Source organism: Stomoxys calcitrans, chromosome 1 (assembly GCF_963082655.1).
Source record: "Stomoxys calcitrans chromosome 1, idStoCalc2.1, whole genome shotgun sequence".
In the NCBI taxonomy this organism is placed as follows: Eukaryota; Metazoa; Arthropoda; class Insecta; order Diptera; family Muscidae; genus Stomoxys; species Stomoxys calcitrans.
Window position 1 is genome coordinate 9626748 of NC_081552.1, and position 11301 is coordinate 9638048.

General features: G+C 36.0%; 1 protein-coding gene across 1 annotated transcript; it reads right to left on the reverse strand.

The window, feature by feature from the left end:
- Positions 1-410: 410 nt before the first annotated feature.
- LOC131995556 (uncharacterized) lies at positions 411-987 on the reverse strand. Its single transcript, XM_059364310.1, has 2 exons — positions 895-987; positions 411-722 (listed from the first exon to the last, which is right to left on the reverse strand). Exons 1-2 carry the CDS (start codon positions 985-987, stop codon positions 411-413), a joined length of 405 nt encoding a protein of 134 aa, XP_059220293.1.
- Positions 988-11301: the final 10314 nt, after the last annotated feature.

Genomic DNA, 11301 nt, shown 5'->3' on the forward strand with positions numbered 1-11301 from the left:
AGTTTGTTTGAGAAATTTTATAAGCAGTTATGCAAAAGAGGTATAAATATGAATGAATTGCCGTGAGGAAAAGCTACCATTTTATTGTAAATTTCTTCGACAGGGAAATATTGTTCATCCTTTATGACCAAGTTTCCAATAAAAATTCTAAGGCGTTACGATGCTAGTGGTTCTTCAAAGAAATTTCTTAAATTACCCACACGTATTCCTTTAACAATTTTATGAGATTCGTCAAAAAATTTTTTTATCATAACTACTGTTGATGGTAGAATCCAGCGAACGTTGTTTGGACGCAGTTTGCTTAAAAAAAATAAATTACTCTCCTAACTCGTTATCACATTGTCTCCTGTTTTTTTTTTAATTTTTTTTCGATAACATTAATTTTCAAAGGAGCTTCACGCAATATATTGTTAATTTGCTCCAAGATTTTTTGTGGGTTTTCTTATTTTTCGTTTGATTTGGTATGAAAATTTTTCAAAACTGTAGGCCGAAAAAGATGATGTTATGCCAAAATCATTCACGCATTTGGCTAAATGAACAAAATTATGAACATTAAATGTAACGGTCGCGTCTCCAAAAATTTGGCCAAAATTTTCCACAAACAGCTTAAGGAGTTCATCAGCAATATTCATCAATTCATTGGCATGTTTGGGGCTCGACAAAATGCTATAACCAATGTGAAGACGTAATATCTCTTCATAAATATCATCAGGAATAAGGCCCTTTAAGACGATTGGAGCAAAGTATAAAATGAATTGCCGAAATTCTACTGCTTTCCACCTCAACAGTTCATCAATTCCTCGGGGCTTTCTTTGAAACTCCTTGGGGACATATGGGCCCAATGAAATCAAGCGTTGGAAAAAAAACATCTATGGTCACTTTCGACATTTTTACTTGATAATGAGTTTTTGTGAAGTATGTCAAGCATTTCTTTGTCACGCTCAAATCAATGAGGTGAATTGGGTCCAAAGAAAATTTACTTATCATTTTAATGATAAGATGAAAACACTTTTGCTTTCTTTGGGTAAAATCTTCAACGCTTCTGAGGGCGGCCGTCGTGGATGAAAATGTTGTCACATTTCACGCAACCAAGCGGTGCATTCTGACCAACAACACCACATAAAAATGACCTTGCTGGGCTATCGGCAATGAATGCCTTTATATTTACATTTATAACTCGGTTATAAAAAACTATTCCATTTTCCTGCAGTGATTTTATTTCATATACGAAGTCATGAAGGTAATTATTAACGCTAAATGGTTTTTTATTTCCGACATATGTTCCTATTAAGAAGACATCTATGTTGGGCATATCTATTATCTTCCCGATGATTGGCCACGAGGATGTGCTGGAAATTTTGAAAAGTGGCAAGCCGTCAACCCAAATGTCAATGTTTATGACGTCCTTATTTATTAACTAATTCTGTGGTATTTTTCTTAGTTGTATCTCCAATCCTAGATGGTAATAAAAGCCTAGAGAAACGGTTTTAATAATCGGCTTATTTTTCGTTCTTTTTAAAAGGCCGTCTAATGATGATGATACCACCAAGTTTTCATCCTTTAAAATTTTTAATAGAGCATTAACAGAGGCTTTCGGTTGATGATATTAATTTATCTTATTAGTTTTTCCTTTTCAACTGCCGGGTATGGGGAGTCGAACAAAAAATCACCAATTTTACATGTCGTTTAAATGTCCTTTTTTCATTATTGTCAAACGCGGAAAAATATATATTTCTTTGCCTCTGAATGCCGAAAAAGGATTAAATATTGCCCCCACTTGGATTACATATTCAATTTTTTAAATACAAGGTTTTTAACCAAATATAGTCCCATCTGCATAATAATCGGAAACTTTAACTTGGGATCTAATATAGCTAACCTTTCCAGCTTAATCTCAACCTAAATAAATACGCCTTTATAGGTTCAAGACCTTAAATCGGCAGATTAACTTTTAATCGGAGAATTTGTGTTGGGACTATATGAAATTATAGACCGATTTGAGCCATACAGTTGTTGAAAGTCGTAAAATATACTACGAACAAAACTTCAGCCAAATCCGATAACAATTGCAACAAATCTGAATCGATTTTGATGCAATTTTGACAACGTATTTTGGAGGCAAATGAAAATTTTATATCGATTAGGCCGTAATTGTGGTTATTGCTCTCACAAAAGCGTATATCTGCTGAAATTAATATATATAGGAGCTATTTTGGTAATATTTCGCATACCAATGAAGACATCAAATAAACCACATCATGCTAAATTTAGTGAATATCTAACATCGTGGCAACTACAGATATAAAAGAAAAAGGTTGAAATATAGCTATGTGAGCTATATCTATACTTAAACCAATTTTGATTTATATGCTCATTTAGACTCAATTAAAATACATCAACCAATATTTTGTAAATATCGGGAAAAAATTGTGGATACTACAGCCATGAAAGTCATATTGAGTTTGCCTATTACTACAAATGTATTTCTTCCAAAGGGTGTCCATCTAATGACCATGAGAAATTATATTGGAAGGGAAGATCTTTTTTTGGAATATTAATGAAATGAAATTGCCTAATTATTTATCTCCACCATAGGATGGGGGTATACTGATTTCTTCATTCCGTTTGTAACACCTCAAAATAATATTCGAAAACCCCATAAAGTATAGATATTCTTGATCGACATGACATTTTAGGTCGATCTAGCCATTTCCGTCCGTCCGTCTGTCTGTTGAAAGCACGCACAACTTTCGAAGGAGTAAAGCTAGCTGCTTAAAATTTTCACAAATACATCTTATTAGTGTAGGTCAGATAAAATTGTAAATGGGCCATATCGGTCCATATTTAGATATAGCTGCCATATAAACCGATCTTGGATCTTGACTTCTTGAGCAACTAGAGGGCGCAATTCTTATCAGATTTGTTTTGCTACGATTTCCAACAACTGTGGCAATTATAGTTTAAATCGGTCCATAACCTGATATAGCTGTCATATAAACTGATCTGGGATCTTGACTTCTTGAGCCTCTGGAGACGATCATTCTATTTAACTGAAATTTTACACAAATACTTCTGCTGTGGTCTCCAACATTCAATTCAATTTTCATACCTCTTCTTTTTTTTATTCTTTGTTTTTTTTTTAAAGAGACACCAGAAAATAACTCGAATGTGATCCATGGTGGAGGGTATATAAGATTCGGCCCGGCCGAACTTAAAATTTTGAGAACGGGTAGAGATATATCTTAGAACGGGTAGAGAAATCTCCTTAAAATTTAAAGTGGTTAGAGCTAAGGTGTTAGCGAGATCGTGTGTAAAATTTCAAGGCCCTTGGTTGTCCGGACGCTTGGCAGGCCCTTAAACTTGGTCATCTTTGTATTTCGAAAATTTGATGGGGCTGCCAAATTGTCGTTTGTGGTTAGATTTGCATAATCTTTTCCACCTAGCTATATTTTTAGCTTCCATAGCAAATTTACTAAAAAAAATGACCATGTGAAAACTATATTCGCCCAAAAGGGATAGTATGACGATTTCTGTAAAAAATTTTTGATTTTTTAAGGACACTTTTATCTGCAAAATTTAATAAAAAAATATTATGAAAACATATCTCTATTCGTTTCTTTCTTAAATTTTTTAATTTAAAATTTTAGTTTTTGGTAAATTGCAATTGCAATTTTAACCCGTTCTCACACGACTTATAGCTTACTACTTTTTTTTCCATCAGCAGACTATTTAATAAGAGTGTAACCTAACCTAGGCCTTTGGGTTAAAAAAAAATCAAAAATTTTACTTGAATCGGAAATTGTTTTTTTAAATCGTTATAAATCTGTTATTGGGAATTGCATCTATCTGCAATTTTGAAGCAATGTGCTTCCGACATTAGTCTTCTAGAATAAACAAAAAAAGCTATTTTATTATATATTGATATCCCATTCAAAGTATATATTCGCTGAAAGGGGATGGTTAAGGTGTTTCTGGATTGGGACTCTTATGCTCAGAATTTTCCTAACCAAAGTTTAAAGTGGTCAAAGCACTCCCACCCATCCAATGATGTTATGTCTACAAATATATGTAAAATATTTTCATGTACTTACCGCAGTATTCTCTTTTCTTAATTTACTAACAGCGATTACCAATTGCCTAATATTTCATGGCCAAAATAACGGAAATGATCTTCACTTTATGTTTACGAAATACCAGTTCAATGATGTATCTTTGGAACACTGTAAATTTATAAAAATTTAATTTTAAATTTTAAACATTACAGACTCGAAGCTAACATAAATTCTTACTAAAGATATGAACTAGCTTTTAAATATATTTTTATCAGCGATACGTGTTCTCCAATAATGTACGTAAAATTTTTAAACCCTTGAAAATGAAACTTTTGTTGCCTACATATATTACAAAACATATATTTTACATAATTTTCAATGTGAAGCTTAAAAAATACTTACCACTACAAAAAATACAACAGTGGGGGTCTCATTTATGTAATCCAAAAGGAAGAGAGCTTTTTCAATGTATATCTTGAAACCATTATATTGTGTCATGTCTATAGGTCGCTCTACGTACTGGCCCACAGATACCAATAACACACCGGACCTTCTGGATTTTGAAGTTTATACCTAAAAGGATGTCTCCGTTTCTGCAATCATTATATATATATTGCCGGATCATCAATTTGGGTTTCGTCAAGGACATGGCACCCCTGAACAGTGTCACAGAGTAGTCAATAATATACGAAAAGCATTGGAGAATAAAATGTATTGTTCGTCAGTGTTTTTAAATGTTAAACATGCTTTCGACCGGGTATGACATGACACATTATTATTTAAACTGAAACAGTTATTACCCACTCCATTTTATCTGCTGTTGAAATCGTACTTGCATGAAATAACTTTTTATATGAGTATCAATGGCATGGATTCTGAAATCGGAATGATAAATGCAGAAGTTCCACAAGACAGTGTGCAAAGGCCCGTTGTATATACAATCGTCACCTCTGACATGCCAGTCTCTGACAATATATCTGTGGCAACATATGCAGATGATACAGCCCTATTAGCTACTAGTAATTGTCATAGACAGGCCACAAATGGTACAAAAAGTGGAATATAGATGTGAATGGTGAAAAATCTGTCATACTTACAAAATCCTTAATTGTTTTATGTGATACGCCCCTAAGTTGGTTCATGTCTGGTATTGTGTCCCCACCTAAATGCTGGTATCAGTTCGACGCGAAAGTCGGACAATGACATAGGAAATGCTCCAACGTCTCATCATCTTCTCCGCATGCCCTACACATGCTATGAGCTCGTAGTCCAATGTGTCCCGGGTTCAAATCCCTCCTCAGTCAGCATCTGTAATAGTTTATTTATGTCGGTTGTTGTATACTGCCGCCTCAGTGTACAACACAAGGAGGTATGTTTTGCCGCTCTGGTAATTTTTTTGTATTCCATGACGCGTTCTGTTAAAAAGTCTGCGGATCCCTTTCCCAATATTGCGAATCTCCCCGGTCATCCAGGGTTTTTCTTTGGCTGATTTCCTTTCTCCCGAAGAGGAGCTGAAGGAAGAAGAGCTGAAAGACCAGACTAGTGAAGTCGTAATTTTGTTGACTTGTAGTCAATGTCTTCTATGCTTAAACAATCTAAATCATCGTGCCCAAGTCTTCTTGGCGTTGTTAACGTAATGACAAAATTAATATATCACTTGCCCTATGGCGGTGTGTACTCGTAAAGGAAGAAAATTAAAAAATAAATAGTCAATTTAAATATAAAGGAGTGGGAGCTGAGCAAAAAAAAAAAAAATGCCGGAGCGTAGCGAAAAAAAGTTACCCGCTCCGGATCCCTGGTTTTAGTACACTTTTACAAAGGAAAGTTTAGTTTGAGTACCCTCTTCCAAGGTAAAGTATAGCTGTAATTCATTTTTCGAAGTATAGTAACCTTTTCAAAGAAAAAGTGTTGGTTAAGTAACATTTCCAAGGAAAAGCGTAGTTTTAATACCCCTTTTTAAAAGAATGGATAGTTTTAGTACGTTTTTGCAAAGGAAAGGATAGCTTTAGAACCTTTTTAAAAGGGAAAGTATAGTTTAAGTACCGTCTCCCAAGGGAAGTGCAGTTTATGTTTCGTTTTTCGATGAAAATGGTAGATAAAGTACCGCTTTCCAAGGGAAGGGTTATTTAATTACACCTCTTACAAGGGAAAGTGTTATTTAAGTACCCTTTTCCAAGGACTAAGGTAGTTAAAATACCCTTTTCCAAATAAAGGGTGGTTGTTATACCCTATTCCAAATAAAGGGTGATTTTTATGCCCTCATCCAAAGGAAAGGGTAGTTTTCGTACGCTTTTCCAAAGGAAAGTTTAGTTTTAGTACCCTCTTCCAAGGTAATGAGTAGTTATAGTACACTTTCTGAGGTCAAGGGCTAGTTCTAGCAACCTTCCCGAAGAGAAAGCGTAGTTTTAGTACCATTTTCTAAGGGAATGGGTAGTTTAAGTACCCTTCTCCTAGGGAAAGGATAGTTTTAGTACCCCATTTCCAAGAGAAAGGGTAGTTTTAGTACACTTTTCCAGGGGAAATGTAAGTTTCAGTAACCTTTCCCAAGGGAAATGTTAGTTTCAGTAACCAGGATCCCAGACATCCGGGCAAAACCAAATTATAGAAGTTAAAAAATAAGTACATTCAACCAGTCTCTGCCATTACTTTCAATACCTTTAACTTGTTTTAATTTTAAGTTATATACCTTCAAATTTAAACATCATTCCAACAAGGAAAAAAATAAAAACAAAACCAATTGGGTTGACAAATAAAAAAATTACACATGTCATCAAACAATCACAAACATTGGCAGACTCTTGCCAACACACTTGTTTTCATTTACATTCATTCATACAGACAGATTTCCACTGGCACATACACCTGTGGTACCCTCATGTGTCAGTGGAAATGTCAGTTAAATTATTAAAAAACTTCAACCATCAACAGTTACTACAGAGAACGAGGAACTAAAAATTCCAAGGACATCTTTATACTTTAAATGGATGGAATAACCATTTGTTAAAAAAAACACAAGCAATTTGCAAAATTTCAGCCAAATCGGACAAAAATTGCGATTTGTAAGGGCTCAAGAAGTCAAATCGGAATATCGGTTTATATGGGAGCTATATCAGGTCAATCGGACAAAAATTTGGGCTTCTAGGAGCTCAAAATGTTTTACTTCTTAAACCCTTGTAAGCCGCAATTTTTGCCCGATTTGGCAGAAATTTTGCATGTAGTGTTCTGTTGTGACTTCCAACAACTTTGCCAAGCACGGTTCATATCGGTGTATAACCTGGTATAGCTCCCATATAAACCGATAGCCCGATTTGACTTCCCGAGCCTCTACAAGCCTCAATTTTTGTCCAATTTGGCCGAAATTTTGCATGTAGTGTTCTGTTATAACTTCAAACAACTGTGTCAAGTACGATCTAAATCGGTTAAGAACCAGAAATAGTTCCCATATAATCTGATCTTCCCATTTGACTTCTTGAGCCCCTGGAAGCCGCAATATTTTCCTGGTTTGACAGAAGTTTGGTATGTAGAATAAAATTATGCCCTTCAACTTAATTTATTTTGTATAAATTTTTACAAGAATCTATGGTGGTGGGTTCCCAAAATTCGGCCCGGCCAAACTTAGCACGATTTCACTTGTTTTGATTAATTTAGGAATTTTTTTAAAATTTTTTTAGGAATTTTGTTGGAAGAGATGATTTTAATCTGTGGAATATTACTGTAAAGAAGAGACACACATTTACAGTCGTATTTTATTTTTTCTTCTAACATCTCCTTCATAATTAAGCAGCAGTCATTTTCAGCAAACAACAGACTTTTCAGCAGTGAGCCCGCTGCTCTAGAATAGCAAAACTTCTGCAGTAATAGTAGAACTACTGCTTCAATAGCAGCAAAACTAACTACTAATATTCAGCAGACAGTATTTGCTATTTTTAGCAAAAATTTTTTTTTTATTGTGTGTAACAAATCATCTCTAACCCTTTTGTTTAGCTTGCTCCAAATAATTGTCTACGAATTCCATAATCTTTGCATCCAACCATAATCAATTCCACTTTTTCCCTAGTATTAACTTCATTGATTAGAAGCATTTTGGCCATAAAGTGTGCTTATTCCAACTAATGTCATTGTTGAATTAGTTGGTTAAGGACTAAATCATTTTCTATCCATGAGTGAGTGTTTCCGCTTGCTCTCTTATAGCCGTGTTGTGTGAGTACTACATAGTACAAGTCTCAAGTATGCAATTTGTTAAATATCCAATTCTCGGAAGTCCTTTTCTGGCTTGGTTGACATAAACATTTTTTGCAAATGATACCTCAAATAAATTGTTGTAACAAATTAAAAAGTTTCATCTTCTTCTTCGACACAAACACCACATGCAAACAAAGTTACAGAGATAGGGTGGAAAAACTGTGGCAAACTTATTGGGTGTGGCTGGCTGCTGACTGCTTGGCTCTACCAAAACTGCTACTGTTGCCACTCCCGCAACTGTAAATATGTCGCCTTTTTGAAGTCAATCATTCAAATCCGCTGAAAGGAAGAGAGTAAAATCTTTGTTGACATCGCTAGCACAACTCCATTGCCCTCTATTACGAGATGTTTGTATTTTGCCCAGTTTTTTTTTTTTTTTTTGGCAGGAAGTTGTATTGCTTTGTTGCCTTTTGTCGATGTTGTGTTTGTCGGTGGTTGCTCCTCCAACTTGTTCCTGCAATGTTTTTGGTGTAACATGGAACAACTTTAACTAACCAACATTTGAAGTGGCATCCACATCAATATAAGTCCTTATTACTTTCCCCTTTTGCTGCAGCAACACTTTGGGTTGTGCGGTAGTTTCCATTTGCCAAGGGATTTACGACAGAAAAAAAAATCATTGACAACTTCACGGTTATGTTTTGCGGATGAACTTTCTGCAAAAATTTGTTGTTGTCCTCGTCAACGAGTAGCTGAGTTGTGCAGGGATTGCTCTGACCAGAAAGGCTGGCAGGCCATCATCCCGAGCATCCTGGATGTCGTTTTAGCCTACAGTTTTGTAACGCTTGGCATCACGGGCAATTGTGTGACAAGTTGCACAAACCAACAACAACAGTATTGGCGACACAAAGACCTGAGTTGTTATTTTGCTTGTTCATAACAAGTGTTTACCTCGCTTTGGACCATGAATTTACCCCTACCTCTTCTCTCCTGGCAGAGCTTTTTTCGTCCGTAAGGTGGTCCTTTCAAGCTGTGCTGCATGCAAAAATTGTGTGCTTCGTTGGAAATTTTTGCATTTGCTTGCAGCGTGTAAGAAGTTTTAAGTAATTTGTGCCATTTCACAAAGTCACAACAAGGACAGCATCCCACCATTCAGAGTCTGGAATATAATCAGCTTTTACATACACAAGGCGAATACCGAAGTTGGATTTTCTAGAGCATAATAAACACATTATGGTACAACTGGTGCATAACTGTTGTATAAGGTTGCATGCTATGCATCTAGCAAATGCACAATGTCTCTAAAGAGGCTTAAAAGCTATGGGAAGCCTTAAGGGGAGTTGCGAGTGAAACGTGATGAAAAACCTTTGGGGCATAGCTGTTCACTTCTAAGCTAAAATGTACAATCGTTTTAAATAAAGGGTGATTTTTTAAGTGCTGTAGGAAAGATTTTATTTCATGCAAATGTTTACCCTGACTGCGCCTCAAATTCGCCCATACGTTTAGTCCAATTAAAGCATACTCTTTCACACTTTTTGGCAGATATCTCACGAATAAATGCTTTAATGTTGTCTTCCAATGTGTCAATTGAAGCGGGCTTGCCTGTATAGACATGAACCTGAACATAGTCCCAAAAAAATAATCAAAAGGCGTTAAATCACACGATCTAGGTGGCGAATTGACCGGCTATCAATAAGTCCATTGTTATGCGTGCTGTGTGGCAAGTGGCGCCGTCTTGTTGAAACCACATGTCATGCAAGTCAAGTTCTTGCATTTTGGGCAAAAAAAGTTGGATATCACTCACAATTCACAGTTACAGTAGCACTCACCATTCACAGTTACGTTATGATTCGCACCATCTTTGAAGAAGTACGGTCCAATGATGCCACCAGCCCATAATCCGCACCAAACTGAGACTTTTTCTTCATGCATTGGTAGCTCTTGCAATGCTTCTGGCTCGTCTTCACTCCAAAATCGCCAATTCTGCTTATTTACGTACCCTTGAGAAAACAACAAACTTCGTCGCTCACGCTTCGAAGCGCGTGATGAACTTTCTTAACAAAGCACGCATTTAGATAAATTGGTAAATTATAGACCAAACTGAAGATGTTTGACAGTTAAATACATTGTTAAATTCTAGACCACACTGAAGATGTTTGACAGTGCTACAAAACACGAAACGTGCGTAAGCTGTGTAAACCAGTTTTGCCAAAAAGATAATTGCAAAAAAATCACCCATTATATATATCGAACCCATTATTTTCACACTATCCGCCATAGAATGAAGGTATACTCATTTCCTCATTCTGTTTGTAACTCATCGAAATGTTGATCTGAGACCCAACAAAGTGTATATGTATATTTTTGATCGTCCTTACATTTTAAGCCGATTTGGCCATGTCCGTCGGTCAAAAATACGCAATAAAAGTAGGCGCTTCAAAATTTTTCCTATAAGTGTAGGTCAGTTGGGATTGTAAATACGAAATCGGTCCATGTTTTGATATAGCTGCCTTATAAACCGATCTCGAATCTTGACTTCTTGAGCCTCCAGACGTCGCAATTTTTATCCGATTTGTCTCAATTTTTGCATGACGTGTTCTGTTATGACTTCCAACAACTGCGCCAGCAAGATCAAAATCAATTCAATTATGGGCCAAATCGGTCCATGTTTTGATATAGCTGGAAGATAAACCGATCTGGGGTCTTGAATTCTTGAGCCTTTAGAGGGCGCAATTCTCGTCCGATTTGACTGAAATTTTTAACGTGGTGTTTTGGTATCACTTCCAAGAACTGTCCTAAGTATGGTTTAAATCGGTTCATAACCTGATATAGCTGCCATATAAACCGATTTGGGATCTTGACCTTGAACCTCTCGAAATATGCGTCTAAGTATATATATTCTTGATCGTCATGACATTTTAAGTCGATAGCCATGTCCGTCCGTCTGTCCTCCGTCCGTCGGTCTGTCAAAAGGACGCTAACTTTCGAAGGAGTAAAGCTAGGCGCTTGAAATTTTGCACAACTACTTTTTATTAGTGTAGGTTCGTTGGGATTGCAAATGGGCCAA

Coding starts and splice junctions, on each gene's coding strand:
- LOC131995556 (XM_059364310.1), bottom strand. CDS start 987: ATGATAAGTAAATTTTCTTTGGACCCAATTCACCTCATTGATTTGAGC. Junction 723..894: donor TCACAAAAACTCATTATCAA/GTAAAAATGTCG, acceptor ATCGTCTTAAAG/GGCCTTATTCCTGATGATAT.